At 47.5% G+C, this 21,995-nt stretch overlaps 1 protein-coding gene across 4 annotated transcripts in view; it reads right to left on the reverse strand.

The window, feature by feature from the left end:
• The window catches only part of ABTB3 (ankyrin repeat and BTB domain containing 3), a 364,832-nt gene that overhangs the window by 78,790 nt on the left and 264,047 nt on the right, over window positions 1-21,995 (reverse strand). For all 4 annotated transcript variants that reach the window (XM_058673531.1, XM_058673530.1, XM_058673529.1 and 1 more), the window contains one exon: window positions 11,764-11,968. In XM_058673531.1, the coding sequence (XP_058529514.1) occupies window positions 11,764-11,968 (205 nt within the window). The remainder of the gene's footprint in view (window positions 1-11,763; window positions 11,969-21,995) is intronic.

Below are 21,995 nucleotides of genomic sequence, written 5' to 3' on the forward strand. Positions count from 1 at the left end.
ATGCTTCCTCCCATGTACAAATCTTCAGCCCTAACTCTGCAGCTGAAGGAACAAGACTCCGGTGAGACTTGTCGATCACAACTTTCTCCCGCACGCTTTCCACTCGGCAGTGCCCATTTCTGTATTCAACGACCACTAGGGCACCGTCCAACTCCAGTCGCCTTGGAGCAGGTGAGGATTGCTGGAGTCCCCTGTGGGGCGGCATGCCAAGCTGGGGGCTGGGATACTGTGAGGATGAGGGCACGCGGGGCTCTACAGGGAAGCATTTCAGCCTTCTAGCAGCGGGTTCAACAGCTCCACCGCTACAAAGCCGCGGAAGGTCAGTTCGCGCTGGGCGGCCTCAGCCCTGGGTATCTAACTTCACACTCCTTACTGGAGCCTTTGCCAGCAGCCCGCTTGCCCGGAAGGCCTTCCTTGTCTTCTATGTTCAAATGCCTGATCTCATCCACCTTTTGAAGTCTGACTCAGAGGTTCCTTCCCGGCTTGCCCCCACCAGTTCCTCCGTGCCTTGCTGTCTCACCTGGTTTCCTCTCCTCTTCCAGCTGTGCTGGGCAGCAGCCACCTGAGGTCCCTGGGAGCGTGCCCCTCCCTGGCCCAGGGCCTGATGTACAGGTGCACAGGCCAGGGAATGAGTTCTGCAGCCAGGCTGGCCAGCAGGGTGTGGATTCCTGGGCTACCTCTTCTGAGCCCTGTGACCTTGGGAAAATGACTTATTCCCTCTGCCTCACTTTACCCATCTATAAAACAGGAATGACAGTAATAATACCCACTCCATGGGGGTCACTAGGAAGAAAAAATGAATGCATTCATGTGCTGAACTCAGAATGATGCCTGGCACCTTGGACAGGGATTAGCTCACTGTTCTTGTGCTAACAGCAGGCATTCAACACATGCTCACTGCGTGGAGGAATGTCAAACAATCCAGTATTAAGTTCACTAATAAAACAGTGCAAAAATTCTAAAGTAAAGATACAATCAGTCAGACCCTATCAAAATGAGATGAAAAGCAATCAATGAAACTCAAATGAAAGCAAAACTGAGCAGCCTAAGTGACACAGAGCTGAGGATGGAAGAGGTGGCGTACACGGTGACAGGTGCAGCATTTCGGCTTGGCAGCTCATGTGTCACCCAGAGGTTTTTAACTTGTCCAGACAGACACATCCCCCTTAAGGATCACCCCCAACCCTTGTATCAGCAACATGTGTTGGAGTCCAAACCAGGGAAGAAAAAAAAAACAGAAGGAAAAGGAAGGGGGCGGGGGAAATTTATTAAGGCAAGAATGTCCCTGGCACTAAATTCCTGGCTTTCCACCTTCACAGGGTATCCTGTGCCCTCTCCCCCTGGTCCCGACTGCCTGGTTCTCCTCAGTCCCAGGGCCTCCTTGGCTTCAGTGCAAGGCCCGTGGTTGAGAGGGTGAGCCCTGGGCTCCAGTTTCCTGTTCCAGCATCCCACTTCTGCTCCTGAGTTGCTGTGTGACTCAGATAAACTGTATGACCTCTCTGAGTTCAAATAAAGCCTCTTCAATGAGAGAGCAAGAGCGAGCGAATCCCTCAAGGTGTGTGGGTTGCCACTCCCACGCTCTGGAACCCACTTGTTTTGACAAATTGCAGGGAGATCTGGCACCTGCTAGAGGGTTTTCAGGGATCAAGGCAGCCCCCCAGCAATGCCTGTGATGTATCTATGAAGCACCTCTCAAGAGTTAAGCTCAACCAGGCAGACAAAAGCCTCTATGGAAGCTTACCCCTTGCCTTTATTGTGTGACTTGAAAATGCCCAGTCAAGGCAAAACAGACACACATCCATCCAACTACACCACCTTGTCGTTCACAACGGGCTGGCAGCAGGCTCTTCTGGGAGCTTGTTAAACAAGCCTGGGTCCCACCCCAACCCAAGGAAGAGATGCTGCAATTTAATAAGATCCCAGGTGAGTCCAATCACTGAACATTTGCTGGGTCCTGCTATAGGTTATAAATACCAAGATGGCAAGAATTATGATAAGATTGTTTGCACAAAGTTTAGCATGTGCTGAGCTTTAAATTATTTAGGTGCAGTGATGTGCTAGCTTTATAACAACCCTCTGCAGTGGATTCAAGGTTATTGTTCTGCTTTCAGATAATCCAAGTTTGGTTCAGAGCGGTTAGCTAACTTGTGCAAGGTCACACAGCTAATGAGTGTTAGAATCAGGCTATCAACACGAGCGTCCTGGCTCCAGAACAACAACAAAAAATCCAGGACTTACTCCTCCCGATTGCTGTATGCATTACTGAAATAATACACTGTATCCCACATATATACATGAGTATCATCCAACATAAAAATATTACATATCTAGTGATAAAATGATGGTGCCAAGGACCCTTAGTTTGCAATAGTGTTTGTCTACTAAGTAACAGGACTTCATATTCTTCTCTCTAGATGAGGATCTCCCTTCCCCAGGAGGCTGATGTGTGGGTTAAACTCAACTCTGCATGTCAAATGGCCTTGCACGATGCTCGGCACAAGGCAGATGCTTCCTGAACACAGCAGCTTCCCCTGCCCTTCTCGTGCTGCCACAAGGGGGCGCTGGGGAAGTCTCAGGCTCAGGCACCGGTTCTGCACTCCCTCTGGGCTCGCTTGTTCACAGCTAGTCAGGGAACAGGGACCCCTGTGCAGCTCACTCAGCCTGCCTTCCACTCCAGTGCCTCCTCTCTGGATCTCCACCTCCCAGCCCCTAAGGGTGCCTACTCTGTTCCCTAGGGGAGACAGCTCCCTTCCCAATAATCACCCAGGACTCACTTGCCATTTTGAATACTCCCAGACCTGCCCTAGTGCATGTGATCTTGGGCAACTTAGTTAATACACATACAGGATTTAGAGCAAGGCCTGACTCATATGGCCCTCACAATCTGACCATGTTGAAGAGGAGATCAGCCTGGATGACGGGAGTCCAGGCCAACCTCAACTGCTCAGGGCGCACCTGCTACGTGCCAGTGATTGGGCACTCTCATTAGTTATGTCATCAAACACCCCCAAGGAGTAGGAATTGCTATTTCTTGTCTATAGCAGAGGAGTCCAGTGAGGTGGCATTGGCAAAAATGCTGCTGGGCTGAGAGCTGCAACACTGAGGTGTTAATGCTTGATTACTTTATCTTCATCTACTTGAAAGGCAGAGACGGAGTGAGACTGAAATCTTTCATGTGCTAGTTCACCCCCCAAACACCCACATAGCCAGGGCTGGTCAGGCCAAGGCCGGAAAGGTGGAACTCAATGTGACCCCGATCCCCTTAGGTGGGTGGTAGAAAATCAAGGACTTGGGTGATCATCTGCTGTCAACAGGAAGACGCTAGGTTGGAAGTGGAGGAGCTGGGAATTGAGCTGGTTTTCTGACACCGGGTACAGGTATTCCAAGTGGTGGCTTAACCAGCTAGGTCACAATGCCTGCCTTACGAACGCTTTCGCTTTAGACCCTGTTCAGCTAACAAGCATTAATTAAGCACTTACTGGACACTATGCATGAGTCGGGCCCTCATTGTTTAGTGCAGTCTGTGGTGGGGAATTGCTCCTTAAGGAGGTGATGTTTAAGATGAATGCTGGAGTAGCCAGTGGTTGATGTGGAAGTGAGAGCACTCTCCAGGAAGTAGGCAAAGCATGTTCAAAGGCCCCCCGGGGGCAAGGTGGGGGCACTACCAAGCAGGTCCTCAGCCAGTGTTCCCTTGATACCTCCAGGTCCATTTCATTGTCTCCTTCACGAAGCCTGCGAACCCGCTCTGCTCCAAGAACTCTCCTGTCTTTGAACTCCAAGGTCAAGGACAGAACAATCCATTGCAACGATCATGCTTTTGGAGACCAGTCAAGGAAACAGATCAACCCAGCTCCTCTGTCTGGCCCCGAGGTTATGCCACAGCAAAAGTACGCTCCTGGGTGTAGAGCCAGGCAGCTGGGACTGGAAGGACACGACACATAGTCCTAAGGCTCATCCCAGGAGGTAGAGAATCAGCTTATGCCTTGTTTCTTTTCTGCACTTCTCAAATTTTTATTTAATCAGCTTAGTGAACACAGTGCAGGGCTTGACTCTCGGGGTTCAAGTTTGAGTTTTCCACCTTCAGCTTGGGCAAGTCAAGCAACTCCATTAGCTTCATACACCCAGAAAGGAAAAAAAAAAGGCAAGAACCACACTGACTTTGCTTCATACAAACTACTCTAATATTTTACACTCACTCTTTTTTTTTTTTTTACACTCACTCTTAACCCATTTCTTTTCATGAAAGCTACAGCCCCTACTGGGAGTCAGCCAATGTTTCCCAGAAAGGATCAAATAGTATTTTCAGCTTTGAGGACCTTAAAGTCTTTGTCACAGTGGAGAGCAAAAGTAGCCATCAACAATATGGAAATAAATATGTTCTTTTTTTTTTTTTTTTTTAAGATTTTAATATTATTGGAAAGCCGGATATACAGAGAGGAGGAGAGACAGAGAGGAAGATCTTCCCTCCGATGGTTCACTCCCCAAGTGAGCCACAATGGGCTGGTGCGCGCCGCTCCGAAGCCGGGAACCAGGAACCTCTTCCGGGTCTCCCACGCGGGTGCAGGGTCCCAAAGCTTTGGGCCGTCCTCAACTGCTTTCCCAGGCCACAAGCAGGGAGCTGGATGGGAAGTGGAGCTGCCGGGATTAGAACCGGCGCCCATATGGGATCCTGGGGCGTTCAAGGCGAGGACTTTAGCCGCTAGGCCATGCCGCCGGGCCCGAAAATAAATATGTTCTAATAAAACTTTATTTTGTACAAACAGGCTGAGGGTCAGATTGGGCTTGTTGGGGCAGCATTTGCTTCTTTCGGCACCGCTTTGTTTTCACAGTCCCACTCAAGGCTGGAACCTACAATCTGAAACACACTGGGATGAAAACATTTTTTTTTTACCAGGGTCCAGATGAAAGCAGCCACGGCAATGCTCAAGTTACAAATGGATCATGTTTCTTCACAATTTAACCTACATTTTCCCCCCTCTTGAGATCACTTAAAGAGTGGTGGAGATTCCAGGCCATCCCCCAGTCAGCTCTGCAGAAAACAGGTTTACTGTGTGGTCTGCTATCTCCCAGCACATCTCCTCTCATCCCCGGGGCCCTGGGCGGGGGGTGGGGGGTGGGGATTTTAGGAGATGGCAGAAGGGCCAGCAGCCATGCTCTGGGCCTCTGGAAGCCGAAGAAGCAGCACTCCTCCTCTGAATAAGGCATTGCTAATCACTTCTCTCCCTCTTCTTGCTGGTGGGACATCTGGGGTGTTAGCCCAAGGGCTTCAGATATTGGAACAGCATTTTGGTTTTCAATTGTGGCGATAAACCAATTTGTGGTACTGCAAAGCACTGAACATCTCTGGTGTCTGCCTTTCAAGTAGATAAAACAAACAAATCTTCACTTTTTTCTTCTTTAAGGTGGGGGGATGCTTGGCCTAGCTGTTCAGATCTTATCACCTGGGATGCCTTGCTTCTATATCAGGATGCCTGGATTTGAATCCTGGCTTTCCTGTGAATGTGGCCCCCGGGGAACAGCTGGTGATGGCTCTAGTGGCTGGATTCTTGCGCCCCATGTGGGAAACCTGGATTGCATTGCAGTTCCAGGCTTTAGCCTGATCCAGCCTTAGCTGCTGTGGGTATTTGTAGTGTTAATCAGGGAATGGGAGATCTCTGTCAATCACGCTGCATTTCAAACCAACACACGAACATGTAAGTACTGGACAGTAGCAACGACGCACCGGTGTATAATTCTAAGGTGTGGGCAGAATGTGGTGGACCTTCAGCGGCATTTCACAGCTGCCCACAACTGCTGATGCATCACTGGCTTCTAGAAGGTGAACGTTTATCTTCCCAGATTGCCTTGCTAGGACACAGACATGTAATTGTAGAATCCAATGTTGATGTGAGTAGGAGGAGGTGCTGATGAAGGCAGTGCCAGAGGCATCCTGAGTTTGGGTCTTGCAAGTTCCCTGAATCTCTCCTAAGCCTTCGCACTCTTGGGATCATCACTTGGCCCAGCTATGTCTTTGGTAGCCATCCAGGGGTTATCTTCATCCCGGGTGACACTCAGGTACCAGGAGATGAGCTTGCAGGGTGGCAGTGGGAGGATTCTTAGATGACAATTCCAAACTCAGCAGGAATAGTTTCCAAGGTCCTTTCAAAGGACACAGCCAGTTAAGAGTCTGTGCATTCAGGGAACCCCAAACTCTGGCTCTCTATCAAGAGCATCTAGTATGACCAGCCAGATATAATCGATCAATTTGGCATCATTCTGACCATAAATGTTGCCTAGTAACATAGCAGACACTGTGATTTTTTTTCTAATCAGGTTTCCAAGGAAACAGACTTACAGAATTAACCCAAGGTCAAATCTCATGTAGGGGTGGAAGGATTTGTTAACCTTCTGTCTACACTGGGTCTCCCAGAAGTTTCCTTTCTGCTTTAAGCAGTAGGCTCAACTTTTGCAACTAAATCTCCTGCTTATATTGAGGGCACCTCAGCTCACCTGTTTTCACATACACTTTCCAGAGTAGGAAAAAGCTGGAGCGAGTTCTAACTCACACACTGCACATTTTGCAGGACCCTGGGTGTGTCAATGAAACTAGCTGAATTGTGAATCTCCCTTTGTCATGTAGGTCACACAGGGAAAGGTGCTAAGAAACGACTAGGCTGGGGTGGCTGCTGTGGTAGAGTTACGCTGGTGGTGTGGTTGGCTGCCATTGACTCTAATGGTCTACTCTACTCGCCCCATGAACTCTGTTTCTTCCAGTGTAAATTCTTCCATGTATTATGCTTGTTAGCTTCACTCCACCAGTTTTCTTTCAAGAATTGGTGACTTGTGGTTGTGGGTGCAGATTTATAGTTAGACTCCTGGCAGTTCCACTTGCTTGCATAGGGGTGAGGGCTTTCCCAGTGGGGGAAAACCTAACCTTGGTTAGGTTTGCAAGACCAGAACTGCTTAATCATTTGGGTTTCTGAGTGATATTGCTTACTGTTGGTCCAGGCATCAGTAGTTACTGAGACAACAAAACATTCCTGTACACCCTATGATGCTTTCATCTTGGGATAAACAGCTACTGAAATCATCTAAGGGTCATTGATATTTCCAGGAATGTTAGAGGATGAGGAGAACTCCATCCTACACCACCTGAGTCTACTTAAAACCAACAGCCTTAGGGGCTGGTGTTGCAGCATAACAGCCAAAACCTCACCTGTGATGTCTGCACCCCACAAGGGTGTCAAGCTGCTCCCCTTCTGATCCAGCTCCCTGCTAATGCACCTGGGGAAGGCAGGGGAAGACGGCCCGAGTGTTTGGGCCTCTGCTACCCATGTGAGAGATCCAAATGAAGCTCTTAGCTCCTGGCTCTTGGCTTTGACCTGACTCAGCTCTGGCTGCTGTGGTCATCTGGGGAGTGAACCAGTGGGTGGAAGATCTCTATGTCTCTCTTTCGTTCACCCTCATTCTCTTCCTCTCTCTGTAACTCCGCCTTTCAAAAACACAAATAAATCTAAAAAAAAAAAAAAAAAAAAAAAAGGAAAAAGCAGCCTCCCATAGTCCCTAGTATCCTAGTATCAAAAGTAAAGTGGCATTTATCACTAATATTTGGAAAATTAATATCACAGAACCACACATCTTACAAAATTTATATTTAGGGTTTTTTTTTTTTTTCAAATAAAATGATCAGACATAGTCAAAAGATTTTAGAAGCTAAAGATATAGTAGGCAGAGTTCTGGGAAAACGTAAAACTACAGACTTCCACACTGGCATTGTGCATCTTCAAGTTGCCACAGTGAGAAACGAAACTATCAGGAACAAACGGGTACCTTCATAGCCGTGCCCACAAGGGATGGCTGAGTGTTGGGAGATGCTCAGAGGCACAAACCCATCTTCAGTTGACCCATGTTTCCCAGGCGCCCCGCTGGCCACAGATGAAAACAAACAGCAGGTGGCTGTTCTGGAAGAGCTTAAGAGTCCAATGAAAAAGCACGCAACATCAAGGCCCTACAAGACTTCGCAAGGAGAGGGAAGAAGGTCCAAGGAGCTGCGCTCTGATTGGCAGGGCCAGGGGGAGGAAGAGCCGGAGATGGATGTGGAGAAGGAGAGGGGCGCGCGCACACACACGATTGTTTCTAAGTTAGAGTCCTAACTCTTGCTGGAAACCCTTGTGTGTGTGAGTTTTGTTATGGAGCTGGTGTAACATTTGGCTGAAAGCAGTTAGAGGCCCTCTCTCTTCTGAAGTTCTTTTCTGAGTGTTTTCAGATGCTAAACCCGGAATGGAACACCCCTCAAACAGCAGGAAGCAGTAGCACCACTCAGGCTTCTGTAGGAACAATGGCAACAGTTTTGCAGCTTTGCAAAGCAGCAACACAGAAAGGTGTGCAAGATCAGCTACTGTTTGGGGGCTGGAGGTGACCCCTTGTGTCAGGCGTGGCTTTGTGTGTCTCAGCTGCAATATTTAATCCACCGCTTACCCCAGGCCGCTAAGGATGGTCTTGGTCTCATTCTGCAGATGATGAAGAGATTCAAAGAAGTGAAAGAGCTGTTCAAGGCCTCAGAGGCACAAGAAGTCGAGAGCTGGGACTCAACATCTGAAGATCTGACTCCCAAATCTGCATGTGTTTCGGCGGATTAAAGCAAACAGAGCTTACACACAAAAAAGTCACGTTCCATTTTGTGCTTTGTGCTGACCCTGGAAAAATTTAACCAAGGAGAACTGAAGGAGAGAAACAGATTCATGGATTCTGGGACATGTTTTCTTTGTTTTTCTTTGAAAAAGGCCTCTATAAAACTTGTTCCAGGGCCCAGCGTGGTGGCCTAGTAGCTAAATCCTTGCTTTGCAACCTCTGGGATCTCATATGGGCATTGGTTCATGTCCTAGATGCTCTACTTCCCATCCAGCTCCCTGCTTGTGACCTGGGAAAGCAGTAGAGGATGGCCCAAAGTCTTGGGACCCTGAATCTGTGGGAGACCCAAAAGAAGTTCCTGGCTCTTGGCTTTGGATTAGGTCAGCTCTGGTAACTTGGGGAGTGAACCAGCAGATGTAAGATCTTTACCTTTGTACCTGCTTTTATCTGTAAATCTGCCTTTCTGATAATAATAATGATAAATCATTAAAAACAAACAAACAAGCAAACAAACTTGTTTCAGTGGGCCAACGTTGTGGTATAGTGGGTTAAACCGCTGCTTGCAACGTCAGCACCCCATATGGATGCAGGTTTGTGTCCTGGTTGCTTCACTTCCCATCCAGCTCCCTGCTAATGAGGGTCCAAGTGCCTGGACCCGGGTGGGAGACCAAGATGACATTCCTAGTTTTGGCCTAACCCAGCTCTGGCTGTTGAGGCCACTGTGGAGTGAACCAGCACATGGAAGATTTTTTTTTCTTTCTCTCCTTCTTTCTCTCTGTAACTCTGACTTTCAAAATAGACAATCTTAAAAAATAATAATAATAAAATAAATTGTTCTAGAAGGTTTGACATCTTTAACAGGTCTCCTCAGACCTGAGATACAAGAAGGGAAAGTTGGTGCCAGTGCAGTGGTGTACCAAGCTAATCTTCCTCCTGCAGTGCTGTCACCCCATATGGGCACTGAGTCCTGTCCTGGCTATTTTGCTTCCCATCCAGCTCCCTGCTTATAATCTAGGAAAGCAGTAGAACATGGCTTAAATGCTTGGGCCTCTGCATCCTCAGGGGAGACCTAGAAGAAGCTCTTGGCTCCTGGCCTTGGCTTGGCTCAGCTAAGCTCAGCTCTGGTCATTGTGATCATTCGGAGAGTAAAACAGCAGATAGAGTATCTTTCTTTCTTTTGCTCTCTCTCTATTCCTCCCTCCCTCCCTCCCTCCCTCCTGTCCTGTCTTCCTCTCCCTCCCTCCGTTCCCTCCCCCTTCTCTGAAATCTGCATTTCAAATAAAAATAAAACAAATGTTTAAAAAGGGACCGAAATAGGAGGACAGGGGCTCCGTAGCCACAAGAGTAGCAGTAGGTTTGGGAGAAAATGACAGGCGTGAGAAAAGTCACAGAGCTGGCATGGATGAGAGGCACTGATCAGGTGCACATAGGAGGGGTGAGGGAGTCCTGGATTAATGTCAAAGGGGATGAGGTCCGTAAGAGCAGATGTGGCGAGAAGGACAGTGCCTTTAATTTTGGGGTACTTGCAAGCCCTACACATGGGAACATCCCCCAGGCAGCTAAATCGATCGATCTGTTCAGGATTTCATCCTCCAAACATTTGTAGATTGGGTCAGCACTGACCCAGATGTTGAGCTTGACACTGGCTGTGGATGTGCAGTGGTGGCTCTTGCAGAGGAGTCCGTCAAGAAACCAACTCAGAAATACAAGGATGATGAGAAATTATGGTGCATGCTCAGCAGAGAACAGGTGCTGTGAGAAGAACCTGCCTAGGAGGGAGGTGAGTCCATGGAAACCTGAAGATGGAGGGGAATGAGAAGGTTCTAGAGCTACGGGAAGGCAGTAGCTGGTTGGGGTTGGAGTCCATCTGCAGGGAGATGGAAATTCACACAGACCAAGGCCAATGGTTTCCATTCTCTCCGCCCGTAGGACCCACACACAGCAAAAAGCCAAATTTGGGCACTTCTGAAGATGTTTTTTTTTTTTTTTTTTTTTTGCCCAGGCACCATGGGCATTTTACCATCTCTCCTTTAGGGACATCTTTGCAAATGAAAAATGCACAGGGTCTGGATAATGGGAAGCCTGTGCAATCAGACTAGAAACCTCAGACGGAACTAACTGGGGATTCTTAGAGAAAATCAACCTTTGTTTACACTCCATTTTCTTCCCTCAGCCGAAGATCAAGAGATGTAGTTTTATAAGGGCACCCTAAAATATTCTTGCAGAAAAAGAGCTTTCCAAAGCCATCCGGAACCAAGAAACAGAAGGGAAAACTGTATGGAGCCCAAGACAGGAGACACTTGGCCACATAAATAATATTGATGACCATAATCATAAAAACTCAGCGTCTGTTGTGTACCTACTGTGTGCCAGGGAACTGTGCAATGTATGCAGCCTTCCAAGAGCTTTAGAAAGTATTTACTATGCTTTGTATCTCTATTTTTGAAGAAAAACAAACTGAGGTGCAGAGAAGCGAAGGTGCTTTCTCTAACCCTCCTGGGATTTAACAGCAAGAACCTGGATTTGAACCCGCCCAGCCTGGATCCCAGGGCTTAGCTCTCTGAGTCACATCTATACTCCTTACTATCACTAGGGTCTGTGTTGAGGAGGGGCCCAGCGCAACAGACCCCAGGGAGAAAGGATCAGCAGACACATGGCTAGAAAAGAGGAGAGCGTCTGTGTCCAGGCTTTCTCTGTTGCTTTGGTTTACAACAAGAGGCATAGCAAAGAGAAGGGGGAAAATGGGGTAGCCAAGTCCTCGCTGGCAACTTTCAGCTCCTTCTTTCCTATGTCGGTTCTGCCACACAGGAACCCATATGCTGCCTCTGCAGCCTCCTGGCCACCTGTGAGGCCCAATTCCTGTGAGGCCCACTTCCTGTCGGCCATAAGTGTAGCCAAGACAAAAGAAAGATGAATATAAGACTCATCCAACAAGGTAGCAGCCCCCATCTGCACTGCCTCCACACAAGTGGTTGGCAAACCCTGGCATCTGACTGTTTCCATCCTGAGCTGGATCTGCCCTCTGCAAATCCACTGCTGGGCCTCAGATATCCCCTCCCTGCCCTGTGCCAGGGACAGACCAACCTACTACCAGGCTATGTTGGCCCCAGCGGCGCTCCCCTTCACAGCCATCTGAGGCAAGGCAGGTCTTACCTTTCCACCTGGAGGTTGACTTTGGAAGGCTCCACGTTGGGGTTCTCCCATTCCATTTGTGGGCAGTGCATGAAGTAGCAGAGGGTGTAGAGGGCCTCGGGCTCCCAGTAGAGCGACCCCTGCTTGTGGTGCAGGGGGGTGCCATTGCCATGGTGCTTGGCATTGAGTGGCTGCAGGTGATGCATTGCACGGGACACCAGGTCACCTGTGGACAGAAGTAAGAGTTCAGATCCTGTCCACACAGACTCTGGTTCCTGGAGTCCTTGCCACCGAAGGCATTCTGAGACCTCCAGGTGACCCAACAGGCAGAGAGTAAAGCAACTGTTCATTCACTATGTGACTGAGGAAGGCTTGCTGGGCTTGGGCACTGTCCCAGGCATGGGGGGTGGGGTGCAGCAGTGTCACGAACAAGGCACATGAAGTCATGATGTGTCCAGCTCCTGCTTACTGCCTCCATCACCTAGAGACACATCCTTTGTCACAAACTTTGTTGGGGCCAATGCAGTCGTGACTGTGGTTACTAGGATGCCTCAGCCTGTGCACATGTTATTCTAGAACATTCTCTGCTTCTCTAGGCTAACCTATCCAGGTATCTACTTATACAACCAATGCCTCCAAGCAAGCCATCCTGGACCCACCTCCATCTTAACACAGCTATGCTTGCCTGATCAAAGCACTAAAGGTCTCCTCCTCTCTGTATACCTGACTTTTCAATAAAAAGAAAAGAAACCTTTAAAAAAAAAGCACTAAGGGTGCCCTGGAAGAATTGCCAGTTTCCTTGCCACTCTTTGCTTTGAACAGCAGCTCACTTATTTTAGTTTAGATTTAATTTTTTCAAAATTTTTTATTTGAAAGGCAGAGTTGTACACACACACACAGAGAGAGAGAGAGAGAGAGAGTGTTTCATCTACAGGTTCACTCCCCAAATGGCCACAATGGCTGGAGCTGAGCTGATGCTGAACCTAGGAGCCATGGGCTTCCTCTGGGTCTTCTGTGTGTGTAGTGGCCCAAGGACTTATGCCATCCTCTGCTGCTTTCTCAGGCTGTTAGCAGGGAGCTGGATCAGAAATGGAGCAGCTGAAATAAGAGCTGGCATTCGTATGGGGTGCCAGTGCCAAAGGCCTGCTCTCCCAGTAGGAAACATGGCTTGCCCTTAGTCAGATACAGTTGACTTTAATACAGTGCTTGTTTATACTCCAGGCAGTGGGTAGCTTTACAAATCCATTTTACAGATGAGGAACGGTCCCAGAGAAGTTTTATTACTTCTCAAAGTCACACAGTCATAAGCATCAAAGGCAGGACTATTTTTTAAGTTACATATTTGATTAGAGAGACAGACAGATACAAAACCTTCCACCTGTTGGTTCACTTCCCAAATGTCTAGGAGCTACAAACTCTATCCAGGGTGGTGGAAACTGAAGTATTTGAGTCCTCGCCTGCTGTCTGCCAGGGTACGTATCAGCAGAAACTGGAACTGGGGTCAGACCTGGGACTTGCGTCACTCTGATTTGGGATGCTAGCTCCCAAGAGACATCTTTCTTTCTTTCTTTCTTTTTTGTAATGAGCTTTTTAAAATTTTGAATTTTATGGTACAATTCTATAGGGTCTGAGATTTCCCCCTCCCCCTCCAAATTCCCACCCCTGATTGATTTTCACCATATTATTACAATAGTATAGTCCTTCATAAGAAGTCATAATTCCATTAGTTTCTTATTTAAGTGTGCCCCGACATTGCTGGTACAGACAATGTCAGACAGTCCAGCATCCTACTGCCTGGATATATCCAACAGTTTCACTGGGAGCTCATCTTGGATTTGGAAGTAGGGATGCAAACAGCATTGTATCTTCACATCTAGATATGGTAGGCTCTACTACACCATCACTATACATTCCCTTGAATGAGAAGCCACAAAACAAAGTTAACAACAAAGTTAAAACAACAACAAAAATTACAGCACCATGGAATTGAAAAAGTGTACTACTGAATAACCAACACATGGGTGATGGACAGAACTCCCAAGAGACATCTTCACTTCTGGGCCAGGTCAGGACTGGAACCCCTGGATTGAGGGTAAGAGCCCATGCATTGCACGGGGTTGCCAAAGGACAGCCTTACTCTTCTCAGTCTTAGCCATCCCCGGAAAACTTTCATCTTTCTCCTGCTCTCTCAGTTGGACATTTGGCTCACCCTAATTCAAACCTAACCTGCCTGCTTCAGGCTAGTTGGGCAGGGGGATCCTGTGGGGAAGCCACTGGGCCCAGAAGCTCCAACTTCCTGGCAAAGTCACCATTTCCCAATGTTTGACTCTACATGGGTCACCTTCTTGAGTATAGCCCTATACAAATATGACCTGCAGTGTTACTAGTTGTAAATGGGCTCATTGTGCTCTATTTCAGTACCCCTGCCAATAAAGGAAACGTTCTAGAAATTTCTGAAGTGGAAACAGTATCATTTAGCATACCTGGAAAGTCACTGTGAAAATAAATATGACAGAAACAACCCAGTATAATTAATTTCTGCTTAAATTTTGGTCCTGTTTCCTTCTATTACAAATACCAAAAGTTAAAGGCTTGTTAGAGGCTTATAACACATGAGGCCTTTCTTCTTAATCAGGATTAAAATGGATTTAAAAGAATCAGTGTATAATCAACGTTATTTAACACAAGAGTACTTTTAACAAGTTCATAGAAAATGAAATTAGGAGATAAATTCATTTTGGTGAAAAAAATTTGAAATCCATACTTGGCTTTTTAAAAAATAATATGTATTTTGTATGAGCTTTCAAGACCCTTTACATGCATAAATATCAACTTTCTTTTGCACCGAAATAAACTGATTGATTTTTTAAGACCGTTTCCCAAGAAGCTTTTTAAGTTCCCTCATACCCTGTCCCATGTCCATCTTAAAACCAATACATGAGCAGTAGAGTGTGTTGCACACCCAGCAAGACACTTGTTGAAAGCATTTGTGATGGTTAATTTTAAGCATCAACTTGACCACACTCTGGCACCCTCTTGTGCAGTCAATTTCCCGTCTAGATTGGGCTACAGGGTGTGTTTCTTCCATGGAATGAGCACTTAAGTCAGTAGGCATTGAGTAAACCAATGGCATCCATTCTGGGTGTGGATCTTGCCCAGTCTGTTAATGGCCTTAAGAGAAAAACCTAAGCGTTCCCAAAGAGGAAGGAATTCTGCCTCCAGATAGCACCATCACCTCTTTCTAGAGTTTGTGCCTGCTGGTTGAGACAGGGGGCTCTGAAGACCTGGTGTGCAGGTAAAGCTGCCATCTGCAAAGCTGCCATCCTTATTGAAGTGCCAGGTGGAGTCCTGGCTGTTGCACTTCTGATTCAGCTTCCTGCTAATGCGCCTGGAGGCAGATGATGAGCCAAGGGTTACCACCTACATGGGAGACCAGGATGGAGTTATTATTGGTTTCTGATGTCAGCTTAGTCCAGCTCTAGCTGGTGAAGCCATTTGGGGGAATGAGCTAACAGATAAAAAATTGCTCTCTCTCTCTCTTGCTTTTTCTGTATCACTCTACCTTTAAAACAGCAAACCAGTTTTTAAAGAACAATGACAACAACAAAATAAAATAAGAACTACTGGATGAGTTCTGCAGAGGGGCTGGACTGGGCACTAGGAAGACAGGGTCTGGGGAACTTGGAGGACGGCCAGGTCTGAGGCAGACTTGACTGCCCTTATCCCCTTATAAAAGGGCAGCTGGAAGACCATGGGCTTCCAATGACTGGCTCCACTGACCTGCCTCAGCGCTCCCCATCCTTCATAAGGAAAGCTGTGCTATGGACATCTGGCAGGGAAGTGAAGGGACGTCTTCCACGGGAAGATGGGTGAAGCGATACTGTCTCTCTCCATTAGACTGCCCTGTGACTGCTGGAAGCCACTCCTGGCTGAATCTGTGAGTCTTCTGCCCAGGAGTCTCTTGGTCACATCCAGCAGTAGGGGACTGTCATGGTCACGGTCATGGTCAGAACAGTAACAGCTGCCAATCGTTGAAAACACACACCGAACTGGGCTTCAGACAGTACCTAGCAGACCTTCTTTCTAATCCTCACGATACTGTCCTTGATAGGACAGACTAAAACCGCTTGATTTTTGTTGCAGGGTCCTCAACTGGGGTACATTTATTTCCTAGGGGATATCTGGCAATGCCTGGAGATGTTTTTTTGGCTGTCTCATCCCACATTGCTGGTGACTCTTTCTAGGGTAGAGAGACTGATAACCACCCTGCAATGTACAGGGCAGTGCCTGCAACCAAGAATCCAGTCCAAACTGGCATGATTTGTGCCAAACTTAAGGAATCCTACTTTACAAAGAAGAAACGAAACTGAGGCTCACAGTGGCGGAACTAGTAAGAGGAAGAGGAGAATCCTATCCTGGATCTGTCCAACTTCAATATCCTTCCTTCAAGTTATCTGGGTCTTTTCTTCAAAGGAAGTCCCCAAACAGCCTTGCTAGCGCTCTCCCTGCAGGGTTCAGTGAAGGTATTAATGCATCCTCTTCACTCCTGATTCAGTATTTCCATTTCTGGGACTCTGTCCCAATGTTAGGATTCAAAATGAAGCCCAATCCTCATGTGCAAAGATTTGTACCCAAAGTTCTTCACTAAATCCTCCAACTGGCCAAATAAACACTCAAAAATAAAGAGCATAGGGAAATAAACTCTAGTATATCCACCAAGATAAAATAATGAACTGAGCAGTCATTAAAAATGTTTGCACAGAACAGCAGTCTCACAACAAAGAATCCTTATGTTAAAACGAAGAGGGGAAAGAAGTGAAATGCAAAATCACACTCAAGGGATGAGGGTTATGGCATTACCAACTAACTATGCACTAAGTAAATACCAGGAAAAAGGAAAACAACCAAGGTGTTAACCAAGGGTTGCTCTGCCTCGTGGGATTATGGGTGACAACATTCCTGTCCAACTTTTTGATAGTTTCTGAACTTGGCTTTGCAGCCTTTGTGCTTCCATTAGCAAAGCAATGTGCTGATTGGAATTGCTTGTTATTTGTTTTTCTGCATTTCCCATTTGGGGTTAAGCTGAACATACTTATCCTTTCACCAGTTTTCTCTCAATGTCCCCCCTAAAAAGCTCAAGAGACAAACGAAATGGGAGTGGAGGAGAAGAAAAGTCAGGTGTCTGGGGCCCGACCCCAGCCCTTCACTTCCCAGGGTGCCGGGAAGCCTGCTGGGTGGGGAGCTCTTCTCAGCATCTCCACAGAGCACTGTTCAGCTCATCCTGCACCTACAGATTCCCTGCTTTCGTCCTTGCTGTGTTCTCACTTTGGAAGGTTCTCCAATGCATTCTCCTGATGAGAGAATAAGACCCCCAGGCTATGATCGGAGCTCCAAGAGAATCCCAGAGAGTCAACCCTCACCCTCACCACTGTGCACCTGCCACACCTGCTAATAAACTTGTTCCTTGTTAATTTGGTTTCATTTTTTGTAGCCACTTGTCTACACAACTGCTTCCCCAATGAACCTTGCGGTGGGGGGGGGGGGGGAAGGGGGGACAGAAAATAAGCCTCCTTCACTCTCCTGTCTCAGGGAGCCTGGGCAGGGTGATTAGGAACACACTCCTTGGAACTAGACTGTCTGAGACAGTGAGTTGCACACCTGCCATGGTCCTGCTGTGTGTGGGGGAGTTATTCAACCTCTCTGCAAGTGGGGATGACCCAGTAGATGATTAATAGTTGATAATACATACAGAATACCTTACCTTGGTTTCTCCATCAGTTAAATAGGAATCATAGTATTATTTTTTCTTTTTTTAAAGATTTATTTTTATTCGAAAGTCAGATATACAGAGAGGAGGAAAGACAGAGAGGAAGATCTTCCATCTATTGATTCACTCTCCAAGTGGCCACAACGGCTGGAGCTGCCCCGATCTGAAGCCAGGATCCTGGAAACTCTTCCTGGTCTACCATGTGGTTGCAGGGTCCCAAGGCTTTGGGCCGTCCTCTGCTGCTTTCTCAGGCCACAAGCAGGGAGCTGGATGGGAAGTGGGGCTTCTGGGATTAGAACCAGTGCCCATATGGGATCCTGGCATGTGCAAGGGAGGACTTTAGCCACTAGGCTACTGCATTGGACCCAGCATCACAGCATTCAAAGTTTTAAATGAAAAGATGCATAGGAAACACTTAGAGCAGTTGGAACAGGGTCTGGTATATCATAACTGATTAACAAACATTAGACACTATTGTTCTTTGTATTACTACCTTCATCATCACCATTGTCGTCACCATCATCATTATCATCAGCAAGCCTACTGTCACCAATGTTGTCAATATCACCAACACTGTCATCATCACCACCATCATCAGCATCAACATCTTCATTACCATCATCAGTCCCATCATCACTATCACCAATATGCTCATCAACTCAATTCCTTGATCATAGGTCCCAAGGATGTCTCTGAGGATGGCTGGCCATGAGAGCTAGAACTGTGCGGGGATTCCTACATTAAGTCAGCTTCATTTCAAACCCTGGTCTCTACAGACTACCTGTTGTTCCTGTCTGCTCTACACTGTCATTTTCTACCCCAGTTTGGGCAGCTGCACTCTGGTCCTGGAAGCCTACTTGAGAACCATGTTACTGATAGACTTGTGGCCCAAATGAAAGCTGTTCAGGAATCACTGTCACAATGTCTCTCCACATGTGCACAGCTGGAACAATTTATTTACTTAATATTTTTCCTTAAATTGGCTACTCTCACACAAATAGATTCATTCTAAAAGGAAATTTCGTATCAGGGCCATACATAGAAACCAATATTTTCTATTGCTCATAAAAAATGCATAGCAATTAAAATGAGACAGAGTTTGTGCAGCACCTCCTAGCATCCTGTGCCACCCACTGGTAAATACTGTGCTACGGCCTGCCCAACCCAAGCCCATCTGTGCAGCCTCCAGGAAGCTGAGTCTCCGGCACATTAGGAGAGGAGAAGTCCCTGGACCGTGGTCTCACATCTCACTGTGCAAACCAGCGCTCAGTCAGGACCTTCACCTCCCTCCCTGCTCTTCATTTCAATCACCCCTTCCCCAAACTCCCACAACCCTGGGGGAGGGGCATCACAATTCTTTTCACAGATGGTACAATTTTTGGTGGAGATATTTGCCACTCATTCATTCTCTTATCAAATATTCACTCAGTCCTACTGCAAGCTAGACTTCGCTCTAGGCATTGGGGATGCAGTGACACTAAAAAGCTCAGTTCTCATGAGACTTCCTGTCCTGGTGGGGAAGACAGAAAGTCAACAAGCAAATGTGGAATGTGCCAGCTGGTCACAGGTGCCAAGAAGGGGATGAAGGCAGATAGAGAGTGACAAGGCATGTGTAGGTGGGTGTGCAGTCACAGGAGGGTCTCTCTGAGGCAGTGACGTTGCAGCAGAGGCTTGGGTGAAGTGAGCAAAGAATTTGCATGTATCAGGGTGGAGCTTTGCACGTGTCGGCTGCAGCAGGTGCACAGGTTCTGTGCTGGGAGCATGAGTGGAATATGCAAAATGTATTCAGAAGCCTGTGGTCACTTGGGAAGGTTGCAGGGGCACCCTGGCAATGGAGTCAGAAGGAATGGTTCTCTAGAAATAACTCATTTGCTTTTCAAACAAGGAGAGTGCCACCTCTGTTCAGCAAGAAAGGCTATGTGTGTGTGTGTGTGACTTTGTATGTGTGTGTGTGTGTACACGCAGACTGATGACACTGAGTAGAAAGAATCCAGAAAACCTTCATATGCAATTGCAAATAGGTCTGTTTTGCTTGCCTAATTGAGTGGGGACCACAAGTTCATGGTCTAGCATGAAGACAACAGGCACAGACATTTTTTTGATGAAGCCCTCATTATTTTTCCTTGAAAAAAACCAGAAAGCCAAGATTATCACAAACAAGTGTCAGATGGTGATCTGATTGCATGCTTGGGGGCAAGGCTGAGTGACAGGCAGAAGAGCCAAGATGAGATCTCAGAGGACATAAACTTGGGGTTGGATGGGGCCAAAGGGAGAGGAGCCAGGGCCTCTGCTTCCCCACGGCCTTGGTGGGGGCATGGGGTGCACCTGCTCCTCCAAGCCTGCACTGATTCCGAGAAGGAGACATGGTGACAGCTGTGAAGCTCAAGGCCTTGCAAGCTTCCTCAGGCTCAGGGCCCTAGAACTGGCAGCCGGTGTCAGTTTGGGGACCCTTATGATCTATCGCTTTAACTTCGCAGTCAAATACTTTGAACATGCTCCAGGCTCTCCTCGTCTTGACTGAGGTTTCATCAAGAACCCTTGGCACCTGTAACATGGACTTCACTTTTGGTTTAACAGACTTGCTTACTTCAGGCCACTCATTGATTCATTCATCACCCAACAGCCACTTCTGAGCTGTGGGTGATGTGATGTGTCTAAAGCTGATTTAGACACAGCAGATGCAGGGGTGGGGGATGGGGTGAAAGAAAAAGCAGTTTGAATCATGGCTCTGCTATTTACTATTTGTCTGTGTGTGACCATGGGCAGGACAAGTATACTTTCTGGTTCTCAGTCTTCTTATCTGTGAAATGGGAATAAAAAGCCTTGAATGCATTCAAAGCAGCTGATACAAGCCCTAACAGGCTGGACAAAGAGAAGGTGCTCTGGCCATCTGCAGGTCTGGTTTTAATATGATGGTCCCAAGGAAAGGGGTGATGGGAGGACCAGGCTGCAGGGAGTGGTGGTGGTGGAGAGGGGTGCCTTATCTAGGTACCCTGTGACTCTTGGGAATGTCCATATCCTCAATGAGGTTAGAGACAAGCATCCCCTGGGTGGCCCACAGAGCACACCGCCCACCTGGTAGCTGGATGGGACACAGCCCTGAAAGAGGCCTTGACCTTCCAGAGGGGGCACTCAGGATGGGGATGGTAGGGAAGCTGCGCCTGCAGGAGTCAGGTCCAGCCTGAGGCCTTCCTCTCAGGCGTGCACCGACCTTGGATAAGCTCTTGAAATCACTCTTGCCTCCTTTCCAAAATCATAAATGGGGGTAACGACACATTAGATGTAATTCTTGTAAAGGGTTATTCTAGTTTTCTAGTACAAAAAACATCAGCTACCGCTTATTATCATACTTAGTTATTGAGAAGGGGCTTTATTCCCTGCTTAATGTGCCTTCGAAGGCCACACATGATGGTCCACATTTGGGCTCCTGCCACCTGTTTTGGGAGACCCAGACAGAGTCCTAAGCTTCAGATGTTGGCCTGGCCCAGCCCAAAGGGTTGCTGCGTTTGGAGAGTTAGTCAGGGAATGGAAGATCTCTGTGAGTATGTGCACCTTCTTCTTTCTGCTTTTCAAACAAATACTTTTTTTCTTAAAGAAGAGACTCCGCTCTTTGACCTTGGCTGCTTTTAAAAAGAGCAAGAAGGGCTGGGAGGAAGCTCTGTTTATGTCACCTGTGCTGGAAGAACAGCGGTTTCTGCCATTTGTGGGCAGGGTAGCCTTTGCATACGTACACAAAGACATAGAGGTGTATTGACTTAGGCCCCAGAGCGAGCCAGTCTAAATTACAGACAGAGCAGAACCCCGGCAATTTTATTGCCTCCAGCTGTCAAGGGGACTGAGGAATATACGTATGCTTACTTTCTACGGTGCTGACCTGATGTTTGTTCCCAACCCATCCACAGTCAGCAACACCCACTTATGTGCCGACAACTCAGAGTGAAAGTCAACATGAGAAAACAGTGTCTACCGAGAGCTGTTCCTGCAGGCTGCCTGCCTATGTGCAGATTTGCTTAGCAAATCCTGTTTTTGAAAAAGCACCTGAATTAGGGGATCTGAGTCCAGGTGCTGGAGCCCGAGGGAGGGCAGCCTTTGCGATATCCCAAGACAACCTTGAGACCCCAAGGGATCATAATTGTGGACCACCTGGTGTGGGGACCAACTCCAGGATGACAGCCATACAAGGCGTACTTCCTACTTGAACATACTTAAGCACTTCTGAGAGGCACGCTCCAGTGGCAGCAGGAACTGACCAAGGAGCTGACCTATGTGAGCACCAGTAGCATCACACCTAAGTCAGTGTGGCTTTCCTCCAGATGGTCAGACCCAGCGAGTGTGGTCCTGGACCAGGGTTGTGTAAACATGGAAAACCAAGATACAATTTTTATTCCAACTGGGGATATCCCAAGCTCAATGATCTCTCCTTCTCTCTGCCTTTCTCTGCCCTCTCTCTTGCTTCCTGTGGGCTACTTCGTACATGACAGTATTC

The sequence above is a fragment of the Ochotona princeps genome, chromosome 15, assembly GCF_030435755.1.
Source record: "Ochotona princeps isolate mOchPri1 chromosome 15, mOchPri1.hap1, whole genome shotgun sequence".
Taxonomy (NCBI): Eukaryota; Metazoa; Chordata; class Mammalia; order Lagomorpha; family Ochotonidae; genus Ochotona; species Ochotona princeps.